Here is an 18,931-nt window from a genome sequence, read left to right as displayed (position 1 = left end):
AGATCCGGTTGGAGAAAACTACCTACCAGGTCTTGGGCAGCAGAAGGTGCATGGGATCAGAATCAAATGTCTGGGTTCCAATCCCAGCTTCCTCCTTACTCTGGTGTGACCTTGGGGAAATCTCTTCATGTGCCCAGCTTACCTCCGTCACCTCATGGTTAGGAAAGCCTCATAGGACTGATGCAAACTCACAAGACAAATCCAGCTCCTGGGCCTCCGTAAGTGCCCAAGAAGATAGGTGCATGTGCTCGCCCATGCACGGAGGGTGGAAGAGCAGATCACAAGCTCCATATACAGGATGACCATGTCTTTAGAATATGATGCATTTAAAAGTGCTGACAATAGGGGCCGGGGCTGGGGCTCAGTGGTAGAGCACTTGCCTGGCATATGTGAGGCACTGGGTTCGATTCTCAGCACCTCATATAAATAAATAAATAAATAAAATAAAGGTCTATCAACAACTAAAAAATTTCTTTAAGTTTTTTAAAAAAAAGTGCTGATAATAAATAAAGTTCAAGATCCTTAATCCCCAGACTATACCTTTATGTGATACATGTATCCCAGAAAATAGGATAGTCTCAGGGATGTCCACTGTTTGTAACAGAAGAAGATTAGAAGTACGGTAACAATAGTCCACCGGTTGGAAATAAATATACTGTGTTGTATCATAGACTGGATTCTCCTGTTAAATGAATGAACTAGATCTCCCCTCGCCCCTACTTAGATGGATGTTGGAGACAATGATAAGTGTAAGTTGTAGAAGATTCTGCAGGAGAAAACCATCCACCCAAAATTGGAAGCATCATTGGAAAGTTTTTTCCTTTTTGTCTTTCTGTATTTTCTTAATTCTGTGACAATTTAGAATATATGATTTTTAGTGATCAAAATAACAAAAAATAATTTTTTAAAACACCCATATGTGGAAAACGTTTGTAAATTGAGCCATGCCGATGTGCTGTGCCAGCGATCTTTGTGCCCTGCTGGGAAAACCATGGCAAAGCGCTCAGAGGTGAACATGATTGTTATCACCACTATAGACGGGAGAATCTAGGATTCAGGAGGTGAAGGAACTCTAGAGCTCATAAGAGGCAGAGTGGGGATTTGAACCCAGACAGAGGGTCTCCTGGGCTCCCCTAATCACACCCTCTCATCACCTCAGGGTGCACGGTAAGTGCTCAACAAATCCTAGCTGCCCCTATTACGGATGGAAACCTCTAGAACTCACCACACCTTCCCCAGCATTTCCAAGGCTTATTCTTCTCTGAGGAAGGTGGAGGCGAGGGACAGCGTCCACCTAGGAGGTCTGAGTGTCAAGAGCCAACTAGAATTGTTTCTGTGGACAGAGTCACAGCTACTGTACTGGAGGAACCCAGAGGAGCGAGAGGTCTGCTCTGACCAGGCGGAGCTGACCAGAGTCCAGGATGTATCACAGGAAAGGTGACCTTTGGGCTAGGGCTTAAAGGTCAAGGAGCTGTCGCTGGGCAGGGGAGCAGGCCCACATTTACCAAGGACTTCCTCTGTGCTTGATACGTATTACAACCCATGAGGAAGTGCTGTTTCAAAACCCATTTACCCACAAAGAAGCTCGGAGAAACTCAGCTGCCCACTCCAGGTCACACAGCTTGGAGTCCACAGAGCCCGGATTCAGACCCAAGTTTATTGACCAGATTCACCCTTCCCATGACAGTAGGTGGCCTGGACAAGAGAGAGGAGGGAGAAGGGCATGCTGAGCAGAGGACAGAGCAGGAGCAAAGGCTGGAAGGAGCACGGGCCTGGTGCTTTGGGCTAGAGACTCAAGAGACTGAATTCGAGAATGAAATCCCCCAGAGCCCTCTGGGGAGGCGCGCTGGGCCCTGCAGGCTGGAGGAATGGAGGTGAAACCGCCGGCCTGCAGGGTTTCCCAGGGGGCCTGCCCCCACCCACTGGCTTTCGGAGGGGCCCTGCTTCAGTCGCCCAGAGTTGCCGGAACAGCAGTTTCTGGGTGGATGAAACCCGGGTGTGAAAATTGTCCCCACTCCAGAAGGAGAGGCTGAGACCGTTCAAGGTGGCCTAAAACCTCTAAGAGAAGGCACCTCGAGGTGGGGCGCCCAGAGCCCCTGGAAGTCATCGGCATCCCTTCTTGGCAGGAAACATGGCCCTTCTAAGAGAGGCGGCACTTTAGCCTGGGCTGGAAACTGGGATCAGCCCCGGCTACCTGCTTGTCCCCTGTGCCCACGGGTCCCCTCTCCCACCCACCACCCACCTCCTCTCTTTCACTAAATCCAAGTTCACAGAGAAGCTGCGGATGTTCAGCCTGATGCTCTGTGACCACCACATGTCCTTAATTGCTGGGGACTGGCAGTGGCCAGTGGCCATGTGGATCCATGTGGCTCAGGGTCCAAGTGGACCCAGGGATTCAAGTTCAGGAAATGAACATGGGTTCTGGGAAGGGAGGTAGCCTCTGAACAGCCGCCGCCTACCCCGGATCACATACGAGCACACTCCTCAGTCCTCCGTAGGGGCCTGACAAGTCTCAGCTTTTCAGGTCAGAACACTGAGGCTCAGCAGCATGGGACGGTCTCCCCAAGGTCACAGCTGCTAAGAAGTGGACCCAGGATTTGACTTCAGAACTTTCTACATCCCAACCACACTCTCCCCTGTCCCATGCACCATCACCCCACGCTCCCCTCTGCAAGTCACTTCTAGGTGCCTTTGAGGAGCCCCCAGCCCTTCCAGTGCTCACTTCTCTGAACGCTTAGCCTGGCAGAAGCCATTCATTCATCCACCATTGATTCCTCACTTTCAATCAGCTCTGTGCCTGGCCCATGCCCCTGCGGAGGGCACAGATGTGCTTACAGTTGATGATGATCAGATATAAGTGCTATCCCAGGGCTGAGAACAAAGTGTTCTGGGAAAAAAACAGAGGCAGGAGAGAATAATTTTAACTTCAAAGAACAAGGGACAGATTTGGAGGGGTTTTAGAGGGTGAGTAGGAGTCTTCAGGGATGAAAAATCAATGGAGAGAAGTAGACATCCAGGCCTTGGCCCAACCTGAGCTGTCTAACATGCACCTTCCACAGTGAGGAAGGTAGGGTGGTAACAGGCTTCTCTCTCTGTACGCCTCTCACACACACACTTTGATCCACCATTGGCCTGGCATCAAGGGGGTTCCTGTGCTCCCCGGAAAAGGCATGCAAGCCCTGACTTTAAGGCCGGGAATGCGCTGTGGCTCTCTCAGCCCCTGAGTGTCTTTGGTCAATGCCTCTCTCTGTGGTGCAAAGTCTGTAGCCCTTCCGCCCGGGGCCAGCGACACTTGGAGAGATGTTTGGTCACTGCCCTAGTGGGATGAGTGCTTGAGAACCTTTGAAGAAGCTGGAGGCAGGCACCTCAGGCTCCAGCACCTAGCACCCACTGTTTTGGGGTGAAGGTCTGGCTCAGCCTCCCCCCCCACACTCACTCCAGCCTGCCCCTGTGATTGGCCACTTTGCTTCCAAACTTTGGAGTCCTGGGGAGCAGAGAAGCCAGTTTCATGGAGTTAGCAGTGTGTGGACTTTGGAAACCCAGGTGTGTGTTCAAATACCCTGCTTCCTCTTAATGCCTGTACTGGTGTCGAAGAGGGAACAGGCACCCAGGGGCCTGGCCAGTGGCATTCTGGGAACCCTCTTGCACCACCCCTTACTGCAAGGGAAGCCCCGGAGCCTCCCCACTTGAAGGCGTTTCCATAATTTTCGGTGGCAGGACCTGACCTGGACCCCTATGAGGACTTTCATGGCCTTGACTTACTCCCTGTGGTGTGAATAACTGCACATGTTGCTACAGAAGTGTGAAGGTATTTGATTGCAGTGGCTGACCTGGCCCCTGCTGAGACATTCCATAATGGATAATGACCATACGCTATCATCTTTTTGAAATCCAGAGCACTCTAAACTCTACATTGCTCCTGGCCTGCGGGTTCCCAAAAGAGACTGTGACCCAAAAAGGTTTCCTGCCTCTCCCCTGAAAGGGTATCCGGGATGAGCAGCTCTCAGTTACAGCGTGAGGCCAGAGCCCCGTGCAGTGGTACACACCTATAATCCCGATACTCAGGAGGCTGAGGTAGGAGGATTGCAAGTTGGAGACCAGCCTGGATAATGTATGGAGACCCTATCTCAAAAAATAAAATAAAAATAAAAAGGACTGTGGGTGCAGTTCCGTGGTAGAGCAATCCTTAGTACCACACACACACACACACACACACACACACACACAAATGAGGCCAGAAAGGTCACCCTCACTTCCCCCTCCTCTGTCTCTCCTCGCCTGCACTAATGGAGAGCTTCCTCTGGAAAGGAAAAGGAAAAGGTGAGAGAGGGAAACCAGGCACCAGGAAGGAACAGGCACGTGGCAGACGAGGAGCCACAGGACCACAAACACAGGAAAGTCTCTGGCCTTAGTGGTCCGAGGGAGGCCCGGCTACAGAGGACACTCTGCACCCTGGATGGGCAAGGAGACTGGGTAAAAGGGCAGGCCATGGATCCACTGCTGGGGCACAGACTTGGTACAGTCACTCTGGAAAACATGTCCATCATCATGATCCAGAGATGCCACTCCTGAGTAGTGTAGGATTGGGATTTTTCACTTCTGCCTGAACATACAGTAACGAATGACCCACATACACACCCGCTACCGTAGACTGAATTGTGTCCCCCCACCCCCAAAAGATATGCTGGAATCTTATACTTCAAATGGGACCTTACTTGAAGGTCTTTAAAGAGGTGATCAAGTTAAAAGGGTGGACCCTAATCCAATAGGTGTCCTAAAATTAGGACACAAATACACTCGTAGCAGAAAGCCGTACTAAAATGAAGGCAGAGATTGCAATGGCGTTTCTGCAAACCAAAGGCGGGCCAGGGGCTGCCAGGAAACCTCTAGAAGCTACGGCGGGCTTGGAGCAGGTTCTCCCTCACAGCTGACACCTGGATCTTGGACTTCTAGCCTCCAGAACTGTGTGAACATAAATTTCTGTTTTTTGTGCCACTCAGTCTGTGATACTTGACTATGGCAGTGAAGTCACCTACTTTTACACCCAGGCCTGCCACAAAAAAAAAAATGGCTTCCAGGGCTGGGGACATGGCTCAGTTGGTAGAGTGCTTGCCTCACATGCACAAGGCCCTGGGTTCGATTCCCAGCACCATAAAAAAAGAAAAAGGCCTCCAGGGGAGGGAGCTCAGAGGAGCTTCTAGAGAGTTCTAGAAGGGAGGGGAGAAGCTGGCAAGATGGAGGGAGATGCCATCCTTTACTTCCAATACCCATGGAGTCTGTCAGCACACAAAAGCTTTGCAGGGCTGAGTTTCAGGGTTATGATGAGGTGGCTGAGAATTGAGCCCCATAGTTGCAGGGGACCAAAAATTATCCATCAGGGTCTACAAGGAGCTCCATCTATAGCACAGAAACTGGGGATCTGACCTCTGGGTTGTACCCATCTTAGCTCAGAGGTCCTGAAACTTGCCCAAGTTCTCAGTGGAGGCTGAAATCAACACAAATCCCAGAATCCAAGCTTCCACGGCCACCTCACCCATGTGGACGAAAACCAGCCCAAAGCCATGAGCACCGGAGATGACCGGGACACTCCCGGGACTTCAAAAATTCCCTCCTCCAAGAACGAATGACTGTGCTGTGCGAAGGTGCTGGGTGAGATTGCCTCTCTCTCTTCATGCCTTTTAATGTGGTCGCTGCAAGGTTTTTACAATAAGGATGACTAATGTTTACATCATGTCTAAACTTTCAGCCAGAATTGGGTGGGAGTGCAGAGAGCCGGGAGAATTGAGGCCAGCCTTGAGTAGGACCCCGGGTAAGTCCCCTGTTCAGGGCCTCAGTTTCTCCGTGGTCAGAGACTGGGTTGGACCCCTTGGGGTCTGGCTGCAGGAGTTGGGGTACCCTCCCGGCCCTCCACCTCAGATTGTGCGTTGCTTTTCTCCTGCGCCAGGCAGCCCTCGAGGCCTCTGCCACCTGCTGCTTCTACCAATTAGTGAACCATTTCCCATGCCAGCCTGGGTTCAGAAGGCAATTGAAGATGCAAGATGAAATAGTGTTGAATCACACAATAAGCAAATTATGCCTTTTCCAATTCCTTACTCCTGCAAAAAAAAATCTCAGCGGGGGGCTGCTCAGCCCCTGACACCCCACACTTTGTAACAAAGGAAGAGCTAACTGGGGCTTGGACAGGCAGGCTGAGCACCGACGCCTTCTTTCTCCACGTTTTATGTGTGTATTTGGGTCTATCCTGTTTCCTGAAGTAGTATTGGTTCCAGACATATGGTAGCGAAGGAAGATTTCTAGATTTAAATAAACTTAGATTTGAAAAAGGTGTTGATGTAAAAAATACTCGTTGAGTAATTTTGTACACACGAAAGGAAGATCACATCACAAACTCCTACGCTCAAAACTCTCTGATGATTTCTCCTTTACCTTGAAATAATCCTAAACCCCAGTACCTATGCCCCCAACCCTGCCAACCCCGCCAACCTCATCTCCCCCATTCTCCCATTCCTCTGAAATCCCCTCTAGCAGGTCGACCCCCTTCCTTTCTGACATTATGCTACTCTAAAAATGTGTTTACTTGCTTGTTCACGTCTCTCCTTCAACTACAAGCTCCTTGAAGACTAGGGCTTTGTTCCATGACCTCTGTGACTGAAAATGGCACCCACACATGATAGCAGAGAGGTGACAAATGAGAACTGGCCATAGTGGCGGAGAGGAATGGAGCCAACCTCCAAAATCTGAGGCAGGGCAAGATGGTGGCCTGTGGGAGCGCTCCTACTTGCCTCATTCCTACAAGCCTTCCGCTGGCTCCCACCCAGGATTCAGCCAAGGATACCCAGTCGATAAAGATAAATATAGAGGGGATGATGGAGCCGAATGACATCACTGCCAGGTAACCATAGTTAGAAGAACCGACTCAGGTTAGGATCATTCATAATGTCACAACTGAGGGGAGGGCACCAAGATCTTTACCTATTCTCCAATAATTTACCAACAAGATACGTGTTGATTACAAAGGGGGCCAAGAGAAACTTTACAGTGGAGACCCTCAGCAGATGACACCTTAGCCGGGATATCAGTTAGGCCAAGCAAAAAAGGACAAGTGATACCACACACTTGCTGACGGTGCCCAGAGAAGGACACACATCACATCTGTGGTATTCCTTCCCAAAGAGGCATGATCTAAAACTAGTTAGGAGGAATTATCAGACACACTCAGAATACCTGGCCCGTATGCTTTAAGATCAACGTCATCCAAGAGAAAGAAAATCTGAGGAAGTGCTCAAGATCAAAAGAGAAGAATGAGAAGTGAGAATTAAATGCAGCACATTGAACAGAATTTTCTTTTGTCGTAAAAGTTACTATCTGCTGGGTGTGGTAGGGTGCGTGCAAGTGATCTCAGCTACCTGGGAGGCTGAGACGGGAGTTCTCAATTGAGACCAGAATGGATTAAATAGCAACTCGGTCTTGAAAAACAAAAAAAGCAGCCAAAGGACAAAATCAAAATGTATTGGAATATTTATTTCCCCAACCTACTCTCAAATGGTCCAGGAAAAAAGTAATAGGTAAGAGAAAAAAAATATAGACATGATAAAGCAAATGGTGTTCGCTAAGCAGTCAGAGCCTGCCTCTGGAACTTGCTGTGTTAGTCTTGCAGCGTCTCAGTAAGTCTGAGAGCATGCTGAAATAAACCGTTTAAGAAGCCCTGGGAGAAGATGCCGGAGCCCAGGGACTGAGGCAGCTGGGCGGGCTCGGCAGAGCTGCAGAACAGGCCACCCCTCGCCTCCCCCAGCAGGGACATCAGAGCCCAGGGTCACCCGTGCTCACGCTGAACCCAGTCTGCCCTGCCACCTTGCAGGGAAGTGGGGAGCTGAGCATGTGTGGGGTACCGCGTGGGATACCGCGTGGGAAGAGGCCCTGGTGGGACCTGCAGAATTGGCTTCTCACCCGAGCTCTGGACCTCAGGAGCCTCCCTTCCCACGTGCAGCTGGGTCCTGACAAATGAGAGGACCCAACTGCTGGCTCTCTGGGTTCCTTCCAGCTTGGACGCTGCTGTGTTCCTAGAAGCCCATCTGGGCAGGGCCACGCGTTTCTCCAGTGGTTTAATTCCTTGGGAGAGCATGATCCCTGGATGGGAGAAGGGATGCGAGGTGCCTGGCACAGGGGGGGGTGGGCAGCTGGCAGTCGATGTGCCACCCTTCCCCCGCCTCTGCCTGCCCCCAGGATCCCCTTCTGGTACTGATGAACACGCAGCAAAAAACATACTGACAGGCACATAGAATCTATCCCCAACTCCATTCAGAAAGAGGCAGCTGGTGGGGGTGGGCCAGTGGCCAGTAGGCGACTCGGGTCCCAGGGCGGTAGCCGCCGATCGTACCGCTTAAGGTCTCTGGGCAGCAGTCTGCTCTTACATAAAATGGACAGAGCTCAGCTTTGCTTCTGAAGACAGTGACCGTACCTCCATGTCCAGCCTGAGGCAGAGCAGGAGGTGACCTCCGCAGTGGAAGTGGGGTGCTCGGGTGGGCTCCCCTGAGCCACCCCCAGATCTGAGGCTTCTCTTCACAGCCTGTGCCCCACTCCTAACCCCTGTGGTGATGTGGCCCAGGGGGGACTCCAGAGGGGATCTGGGCATCTGCTGGTGCCACCTGGAGTCCCCCCCAGAGGTTAGGAGTGGCCGGAAGTGTAGAGGCTGGATCTTCTACTGTGTGCCCAAACACAGGGGAGACCCAGGGCACCCTCCCTTGCAGAGGAAAGCAGGAATCACTTTCCTGATTTGGGGACCTATCCAGGATCACCCAAGGGACAGAGGCCCAGCCACTCAGCCTCCTCCACCCAACACCCTGCCGGGCGCCTCATGGTCTCTCTCAGGTGCGGTTTTCAGGCAGAAGGCAGTGGGGCCGCAGGAGCCCATGAAATTGTGGGTGGAAGCCTGGGCCCCTCTCGGTTCTCCCTCTGCGGCCCCATCTCGTGAGCTCTTGCCCTGGCTGTTGTGGCCCAGGGGGTCTCCTAGCAGGCCAGCCTTCCCAGGAAGCCCCGTCTTTCTCCAAGTGCCCCACCGCCCACCTCTCATGGAGCTGCACCCACCCCTGGGCTCTGAGGACTGCCCTTGACACTGCTGCCCAGCTGGGGAAGCCGAGGCTCAGTGCAGCTACCCAGGCTGGCCGCGACAGAGCTGGCTCTACACGGGTCCTTGACAGCCCACCCAAGGGTGGGTGGGGTGTGGAAAGTATCCAGAGACCAGGGCGAGGAGTTTCCTGCAGAAATCTTGAGGTGGGTGGGGTCCCCTGCCCGATTTCTAGGGCTGAGAAAGAGCATTGGCTTTGGAGATGGAGGTCGAGTGAGAGACCTGGTACCTGCTACAATCCAGGAAGAGTCCCTTCACCTCCCCAGGCCTCAATCACTCAATCAGTAAAATGGGGATAGTTGATCATAAATCCATAAGAAGGCCGTTTTATGTTGTGCCCTGAGGCCACTGTCCCTGCCACTGCCCGGGTAGGTGTGCATCTTGGGTGTGCACATCGCTCAGTCGGTCACGGTGTGTGGTGTTCTCACGGCTGTCAGCCCATGACATCCTCACGACACACCAGCCGGGAGGAGCCTCGACTGCAAATCCCTGGAAATTGTGGCCTCCCGCACCCAACAGGACCCCTGAGATCAATGGGGCTGGCCGATGGTCAGTCCCCACAGCCAGCCCCTCATGGGCTATCCCACCTTCAGGTTTCTGCTTACATGGGTCTTTCTGCCTGAAATCCTTTTCCTTCCCTTAACTTTTAATTTTGAAATTATAGAAGAATTATACAAGAAATTGCAAAAATAGCACAGAGACATGCCGTGTATCCATTGCCCAGCTTCCTGGTTACATGGCTAGAGCAGGTGGCCAAGACCAGGAAGTCGATACTGGCGCGTGATCAGCTCCCACACCAGTTCTCACTCGCACTCCTTTTAAAATGCCTTTGTGCCCAGAATGTTCTCGGCACCCTTCTCTGCCCTTCTCTGTGTACTAACACCTTCTGTTCCTCAATGCCATACTCTATGAGACAGCAATGTCCCCCTTTCTGAAAAACAGCCTTGTCCCGTCCTCCCTGCCCTGACTCTCAGCTCCCTGAGACACCCTGAATCTGAAGGATTTAGAGTGAGGATTCAGGAGATGTACAGACATGGACTTTTAAATTCAGCATCAGGTACCACCGGGGATGAGCTACATAACTCTCCGAGCCTCAGCTTCCCCACCCTCTAAATGGGGGCGATAGTTCCAGCTCGGTGGGGTACAGGGTCGACGAGTCAACCCAAGGTGGTGCCGTTCTTCCCTCCACAGACTCTGGCTTGGAGGAGTCCCGGTGTGGGGTGAGCCTTCCAAGGAGAGACTTGGAGAATGGTGAGTCCCTGCAGTGAGGGAGGTAAGCTGCCATGCCTATACTGACCCTGGTCACACTAGAAGGTATTCCATGGAAACCTTTCATATCTCAGCGCCAGCCCGGGGCCTGGCACGCAGCAGGTGCTGAATAAATGCACAGAGACGAAGCCTCCCCTCAGGTAAGCTTTCCCTTGGCTCACGGCGCCTCTTTGACTTTGCCTTCCTTCTTGGCCCTGATCCACTTGGCAACTGGCAGGAAAGCGGGGCCATAGTGCGCAGGGGAGCCGGGCTCCCTCTCATCTGTGGCCAAGAGGCCTTTCAGGGAGGGTGTCCCAGGACCTCAGCTGGGAGTCAGACCCCTCACAGCTGCTGCTGAACTCAGAGGGGAGGTCACCAGCCAGGGGGGGTGGGGATGGTATTTGGAGGAGCACTGAGGACCTCCTGGACCCAAGCCAGGCCACTCCCTTGTGACTGAGGAGCCCTGCACTGCCTGCGGGAGACTAAGCCCAAGTTCTGGCACTTACCAGCTACATATTTTGGACACATTTCTTAAGCCTCGCTAAACCTCAGTTTCCTCATCTATAAAATGGGTTTGCCACGTGGGTCAACGAGCTCATCGTGCAAATAGTGTTAACTACCAGACCCTGTGTTCCTCTGCACAGGGATTCTTTGACCTGGTCTTGCGACATTTATAAGCTAACATTTTTTTTTTTTTTTTGGAGCACTGCATTTTGCTTGGGTATTTTTCAGAAGCATTATCTAATCTTATTTTTTTTTTTGGTGCGGTTCTTTTTTTTGTCTTTTTTGGAACTGGGGGTCGAACCCAGGGCTTTGCGAATGCAAGGCAGACGCTTTGCCACTGAGCTACATCCCAGCCCTGGAAGCATTATCTAAATTGACTTTTACACCCTGGTGAGCTGGGAGTTTTATCTCTCACGTGCAGCACAGAATCAACCTCAGGGTCATGTAGACTAGAACGGGAAACCTAAGCCCGCCTGACCCCAGGGTTCCAGCTAGGGTTGTGATACTGGGCCCAACCTAGGGCTAAATTCTGCTGCTCACAGCCAGCCGCCCTGCTCCACGCCTCTGAGGTGCCCTGGACCATACTTAGAGGGAAAGGATTTTTAGGCAACATCCTTAGTGTTCAATTTGCCCACTTTTTTTCCAGGGAGGCACTGGGGTCAGAGAAAAGAAGACACGTGTCTCAGATGACCCTGCAAGTGAAGGTCAGAGATAGTTTCAAAACTCCATTCCTATCTCCCCCCCCCCCCTCCCAGGGCTCCTTCTCTTCCTCGGTTGCAGGGGCTCCGTTTCCCAGAGCTGAAGTAGGGAGCATGGTTTGCATACCATCCCCAACTTCACGGCTCACCAGGGAAATGCAGGAGCTTGCTAGGTGTCTGGGGCCTGCTTGGTCTGGGGCCCTTCCATCCAGAATGTCCTCAGGCCGCTGGGCAGGTGGCCTCCCCCTGAATCCTGTACGCGGGCATGGTGCCCAGCCCCTCTGGATCAGTGTTTTCAAAGCAAGAAGCGCATACTCCAAGGTACGAACAATGGTCAGGTGTCACCAACCAGACACATGTGCCATTAAGTTACGTGAGGAAGTAAATGTCCCTTTATCTTTATTTCAGCCATTATGATGCCTTTCCATACCCACACCACTCCATTCCAGCAAAAAAAAAAAAAAAAAAAAAAAAATAGCAAAGCATCCGGCTAGGATTGAATGACATGGTTTTGGGTCCATTAAGTTTGTCTTCACCATTACCCTCATTATGCTGCTTTACATTTGCTTTCCTTTCGAGTGAGCCATATACAGTTTCTTCTAAAATTAAATGTATTTACACATTTAAGCCAGGCATGGAGGCCCATTCCTATAATCCCTGTGATCCAGGAGGCTGAGGCAGGAGGATCACAAGTTTGAGAGCAGCCTGGGCAACTTAGTGAGACCCTGCCTCAAAATTTAAAAAGCAACTAAATAAAATAGGCTGGGGACAGAGCTCAGTGGAAAAGCACTCCTGGGTTCAATCCCCAGCACCACAAAAATAAATACAGCAGTTCATCAGTTGGTTAGTTCGTTAAACAAAAATAAAACAAAGCATCAATTAAAAGGAGTGTTAAGTGGATTGTGAGGTAAAGGAGGTTTAGAATGAGAGGCCCCGGGAAGAGTGCTCTGGGCCACTCCCCATGCTCTGACCCTGCACACCCCAGGCCAGGTAGACCACTGCAGAGGATGAGGGGAGAGTCAGAGGACACTGTGGCTGGCAAAGCAGACAGGAGCTGGGGACACCAGCCCCACAGGGTGCAGGCCTAGCACCCGGCGTGGGCGTCGAAGTCAGTGGTTTCACGTCTGTGGTCCAGGCCGGGGGAAGGTGGCCTCGTACCTGGGTGCTCTTCCTATTAGGCAGCTCTCGGAGGCCCTCCAGCCCCCATCCTGAAGACTCAGTAGGGGCCACCTGCCTGTTTCTACCTGTCCCAGGGAGAAGGCTGGTTCCTTAGCCTCAGACTCCAACAGCTAGAGCCCAGTACAATTCCTATTGGGAAATGGCTGAACACGGAGGCAGTGTATCTGGCTCATTCCAGATCCCTCTGTGATCATCTGGGTCAGTGTACCAGTCCCACCACCCTGGATGGCCCTTGCAGTAATGGCCATGCTAACTGTCCTCACCAGTCACCAACCTGCACCTAGACGGCCACACTAAGCTGGTCCCACGTTATGGATACACCTGCGACACCTAGTCTTTTATTTATTTGTTTATTTTTGGTGCTGGGGATTGAAACCAGGGCCTTGCACATGCTAGTCAAGTGCTCTGCCGCTGAGCCACATCACCAGCCCAAAGACAGAGTCTTGCAAACAGGAAGAATGCGCAAAAAAAGGCGAACAGAAAATGAATGTGAGCATTTGATTTAATCCAAATCAAATGGGGAGCCCCTTAGCATGAGGAGACAGATGAAGAGGATTAGGTTTGTGTCATTTGGATGCAGAGATTGGGGGTCGAGGGACCAGCCCGCTGGGAGGGCACGAGCTGTCCTGAAGGATGCAGCATGTCCGTCAGCAGAAGCATGGGGGGACTGTCTCTTAATTTTGGCAAAACAACAAAAAAACTGACCTGAACTCAAGTCCACTGAGATGGAAAATTCCAACCTGCTTGGGATAACCCAAGTCACCTGATTTCACAATTGATTTCTCCTTAGTAGGGGGCTTTTAATCCCAGGAAGATTAGACTTTAGAAAGTGGAGACAAGAAAGTAAACAAAAATCCCTAGGAGCTGTACTTTTTTACTGAGTGGGTCAAGTTCTGTGTGTTGGGGCCTGAAGTCCTGTGTTTGGGAGGATTTAGAACCTGTAGAGTTTTTCACAGATGTGATGGAGTCACTGACTTCAATTCAAATTTCAAGTTTAACATTTAGGGGAACTCCGCAACGCCTGTGAGTGCCATTAGAATATTTACCAGATCTGAGTAGTCGGGACCCATCTCAGTTTTTTAAGAACTAAAAGCCTCCTCTGAAATTCTTTTTTTTTTTTTTTTTTTAATTTTAATATTTATTTTTTAGTTTTTGGTGGACACAACATCTTTGTTTGTATGTGGTGCTGAGGATCGAACCCGGGCCGCACGCATGCCAGGCGAGCGCGCTACCGCTTGAGCCACCTCCCCAGCCCCTGAAATTCTTGGGAAGGTCTTTTCGTTTTGCTTTTGCGGTGCTGAGGATGGGAGCCAGGGTCTCCCGCGTGCTCAGCCAGCTCCCCACCACTGAGCTACACCCCCGCCCTTGTTTTCTATTCAGTAAGAAAATGGGATCCATGGAGCCGGGTGTCCCCAGGTGGTAGAGAGCTTGTCTACCACTCCACTCAGACGGCAGTTTTGGGTTCCATCCCCAGAACCACAAAATGAAGAATTAAAAGGAAGAAAATGGGATTCATTAAATTCATAAATGCAATTTAGAATATCAAAGGCAGTGTTATTTAGTATAAATATAATGCAAGCGACCTGTGTATTTTAAAGCTTGCTAGTAACCACGTTTAAAGCAAGAAGGGAGGCAAACTTGATCATAGCAACCCTCCATATCTAAAATATTGTCAGCTATATCCTCAGCCCTTTTGAAAAAAATTTACTTTGATACAGAGTCTTATTACGCTACCAAGGCTGACCTCAAACTTGAACTCCTCCTGCCTCAGCCTCCCAAATAACTATGATTACAGATTAAATCCTTTCTTAGAACTCACCTTCAGAATCTGCTATATATTCTACACTTTACATGTCTCAATTTGAACTACCACATTTTAAGTGTGTTTCTAGTGGCTACCATGTCGGACAGCACAGATCTAAGGGAATTCATTAGCTGCAGATGTCAAGGGTATGTATTATTTAAGGACGCTTACTCTGTTCTGTTAGAGTCTGTAAACAAGTCAAAATAACACCTGGCCTGCGGCACTGTTCAGCTTTGTTGGTTCAAATATTAAAGACTTTATGAAAGTCATTGTTAAAAATCAATGGGCTTATTGATAAAATGATGTTTGTGTACTGAATTTGCAAGTTAAGGGGGAAAAAACAGATTCTTAAATTTTTATTTTTTATCCATCTGTTTTTTTGTTTTTGTGGTACAGGGATCAAACTCAGGGCTTCACACATGATAAGTAAGTGCTCTACCTATAAGCTACATCCCCAGCCCTATCTTAAATTTTTTAATAAGAGGCAAATATTTTTTTCTTGCTTTTCCTTTTGCGCGAGGCTGGTCATAGAACCCAGGGCCTTGTGCATGCTAGGCAAGTGCTCCACCACTGAACCGTAGGCCCAGCCCAAAATATTGTTATTTTAAAGTAACCACAAACTGCCTTTTCAGCACACAAATGCAGCCCTTAAGGACCTTACCACCTACGGCACTGATGGGATTAGAGTCATGGGCCTGGTTCTGTGTGACCACCTCAGAGAGTTGGGTCTGCACGGGCCCTTATGAGTTCTGCCCCCAAACACTCCCATTCCACGGACAGGGAAACAGGCCCAGAGGAGACCAGCAGCTGGCTGCATGGTGAATTAGCGGCAGGACTGGGCCAAAGCTTCAGGTCTCCTGACCCCACCCATCCTCCCCAGTGAAAGTTCCTTTTCTCTGCCCCCTTCATCCCCAGTTGACACATCAGGAAACGGAGGCACAGAATCGGAGGGTTCCGGACTGAGGGCTACAGGGAGCAACAGCAGCAAAATCAGAAGGCCTAGATCCCTAAAGTCCCCGTCACCCAAACAACATAAAGTCCCTGCCAGAGGCCACTCCAGAACCCAGGCCACCTGGGCAGAGCGAGAGCCGTGGGAGACCCGGGCTGGAGAGCTGGAGCAGGGCAGGAGGTCTGCCAGTGGTCAGAGGGCCAGACTCTACCAACCTGAAGGCCCCGCAGGGCCAGGCAGCCCACTCAGGCTTTGGACCTCGTAGCTCCTGGGCTCCAGGTCCTGGGCGTCCCCTAGGCCTCGTTCTCGGTTTCTTTTCCTCCCTATTCTTCATCATTTCCCTTTTCTCTTTAGAGGCTCTAATTCCTTTCCCCAAACATGGCTGGCCCCAAACAGACCCCCCACATGCAGCTCTAGGACACAGAGGAGCAGGACAGACAGCAGGAAGCTCAGACAAGCCACCGGCTGGCGGCTCAGCCTCCCTCCCGTCGGCCCTGGAGCTGGGATGCAAGCCTGCTTTGGGGTGCAGTTTTCTTCTGCCCAGAAAGCCCTTCCCACCAGGCTGTGTTTCTCAGCAGGAAAAATCAGACCATGTGTGGCCCTGGACAGTCTCAGGGAGAGGCTCTGAATGCCATTACATCACAGTGAGGGAACTGCACCCTGCTCAGAGCCTCGGTCCCTCCGAAAAACCTAGTAGAAAAAAGCGATTGGAGCCAAGGTCTTCATCACCTCCTTCACATCACCCCTTTAACAAGGAGGTGCCCTTGAGCTTCAGACTCAAGGTCCTTGGCATGCTTTCAACTTTCAGCTAGAATATTAACAGATTTTTCCCCCTGTTCCAGGGGGTTGAAGGCAGGGGTGCTTTACGACTGAGCTATGTCCCCAACCACTTTTCTATTTTCTTTTGAGAGAGGGTCTTGCTAAATTGCTGAGGCTGGCCTCAAACTTGCGATCCTCCTGCCTCAATCTCCCGAGTCGCTGGGATTACAGGCGTGTGCCACAACCCCGCGGTTCCAAAATGTTTTTTTGCCGCCATTCATTTTAATGCTTCTCTTTACCTTTTATTTATGGCAAATGATATTGGTTTTCCATTTACAACCGTGATGTAAACTTTCCTTTCAAAACTAAACTTGTATTTGTAACAAAAAGTGAGTCAACTGAACATCAACAGAGTTTCAAAAACACCAAGGAGAGCACGATTGCTGGGAATGTGGTGGGCCGGGCAGCTCTTAGGGCGAGAGAGACTGACGGGTAGGGAGCTGGGCTCGAAGGACCAGCTCTGACCCCCTAAGCTCTGCCCCGGCCCCTGAGGTCCCAGCTCCCCTTCAGGCAGTATTCAAGGCCTGTTCTCTTGGCCCACTGGATCAGCTGGCCCATGGGCTCTAGCACGAGGGCCCCTGGTTCTCATTCTGCTAGGAAGAGCTGATCTGAAGCCCTGGGTGGAGTCGGCCATAGACCTTTCTGACCCTGACCTAATCCTGAGTCTACTGCTAGGCCTCCTGGCGAGGGCAGAGGAGGTGGCTCTGATGGAGAGGTGGATGGAGGGCCTCTCACATCGTCTGCTCTCAGCTCAGGGCTGAAGAAAGCTGAGTGCCAGGAGCCGCCTGGGGAAATGCTGGTCAAGCCAGGGAGGCAAAGCCAAGGCCTGACCCTTGCAGGCCGAAAACGCACAGATTTGCGGCTCCCAGAGCAAAGTGGCTTTCCTTAAACCAGTGTGCCATCAGGGGGTTTGCAGCACACACCTGCAGATGGAGACTGAGAGAAGAGACCACCCCCACCCCTCAGCGCTCCCCACATGCTCCCAGCCCCCGAGCCAGCTCAACGCCCGTGCCGTGCCTGACATGGCCTTCCTGAGTCTCCCTCACACCAAATTGAAAGCACCCGATTCCCCTTTTGCAGGGTAGACCTCTCCCCCGAGGCTGAGTGCTGTGTTCCAAATGGGAGTACCCAACAGGACAGGAGCTCCTGCGTCTCTGGCCCCTGCCCAGCTCTGGCTGGCTTGGACTGTCTCCCACACAGGTCCTTGGGCCCAAGAATTTAGTAAGCGCAGCTCTGTGGCCACCTGGTCCAGGGCCCAAGTGGGGAGGGTACCTTGGCACTCAGAGGCCGTCAGAATGGCGAGGCGTGGTTCTCCAGAGCATTGCTGCTTGTCTGTGCCCTCAACTACCCCAAGAGGTTGTTCCAAAGCCACCAGCGACTGATTGTTGGGAGTTCTGAGTTTGGGTTTTAGGATCTGGTGAGCCCCGAGCTTTAGCATCGGTGTTGAAAGTAGGTCTATCACATTCCTTTCTCTCTGGAAGGTGAGGCTCCTTCCGTGAGCTGGTAAGAAATGGGGCAGGGGGAGTTCCCAGCCTACCGGTGGGAGGTGTGTCTCCCTCCTCAGACCCGGGGGCCCCGCGGTGCCTCAACACTTCACTCCCAGGAGGACTCTTTGGACAGCAGCACTGCCCAGCCACATTTCAGCCCCTTGAGGGGGTTCCTGGGCCCTCTCCAAGCCCCAGGGCTGTCACCCCAGCCAGGGCCTCCTGGTCATGTCTTTGCCAACAGGCTCCAGAAAGGTGGCCACGAGGAGACTACCAGAAAGGGGCCAAGAGGGTAGGACTCAGCCGGAGTGGCAAGAGGTGACAGAAGGGTGGCTACCTGAGAGGGCTGCCGTCAGCCATCCAGCGATTCCTAAGAAGAGCCACATGTCTTGAGCCATCTCTGACTGCTACGCGTGCCTGTCCATGGGAAGCACCATCCTGGGCCTGGAGGAGGACGCTGTGTGCCCGTCTCTCCTGGGCTGCCCTTTCTGTTCCTGTTGGTGTCTTTCTCTCTGCTGCTCTCTCCTACACACAAGCGACCAAACTCAGCCTGTGAGATCTCACGCCTCTACGCTCTGCTTGTGGTTTTGGTCTCCAGGAAGCCGGGCTCGTGTTGCAAGGGCTGATGGGGGAGCCCTAGCCGCCTGTGCCATGATCCCACCAAGCCCACACGACCCGGAGAGTCCTAGAGGAACACACTTCCCCAAAGGTCTTCTCAGAAAGGAAAAAAGGAACAAAAGGGCCATGCCTCATTCCTGGTGACAGAGGGGACACTGGCATTTAGCGCATGCCGAGTCAACCCAAGCTGGAAAAGTGACCCATTGTTGTCCCATTCCACAGAGCCCAGCTCTCATGGGATCAAATCCCAAGGGTGGCCTGGTTCTTGGGTGTCATGGTGGCTGGAAAGCAGGAGGGTGTGGTCATGAGCCTCAGCCAACCCCAGAAAAAATGTCGATGGCCAAAGATTTGAGAGATCGTCTCCCACCTCCTTCTGCAGAGAAGGGACCCCAGCCCACATGGGAGCTGCCTGCCGAGAGGGCACAGAAGGGCCTGACTCCCCCCAACACTCCCTGCCCCCCAGCCACTGACTGAGCGTGTCTCTGGGGGAGTCAGGCGTGGGAG

At 51.8% G+C, this 18,931-nt stretch overlaps 1 protein-coding gene across 1 annotated transcript in view; it reads right to left on the bottom strand.

Annotated features, from left to right (window-relative positions):
* Cd6 (CD6 molecule) overlaps positions 1-18,402 on the bottom strand; it is a 37,404-nt gene extending 19,002 nt beyond the window's left edge. Inside the window, exon 1 of the mRNA XM_015478029.2 lies at positions 18,147-18,402. Coding sequence (XP_015333515.1) covers positions 18,147-18,207 — 61 coding nt within the window. The 5' untranslated portion in view covers positions 18,208-18,402. The remainder of the gene's footprint in view (positions 1-18,146) is intronic.
* Between the last annotated feature and the right edge of the window lie 529 nt (positions 18,403-18,931).

The sequence above is a fragment of the Marmota marmota genome, unplaced genomic scaffold, assembly GCF_001458135.2.
Source record: "Marmota marmota marmota unplaced genomic scaffold, marMar, whole genome shotgun sequence".
NCBI classification, from domain to species: Eukaryota; Metazoa; Chordata; class Mammalia; order Rodentia; family Sciuridae; genus Marmota; species Marmota marmota.
The sequence above is the reverse complement of the archived record's forward strand: the minus strand, read 5'-3'. Positions and strand labels throughout refer to the sequence as shown.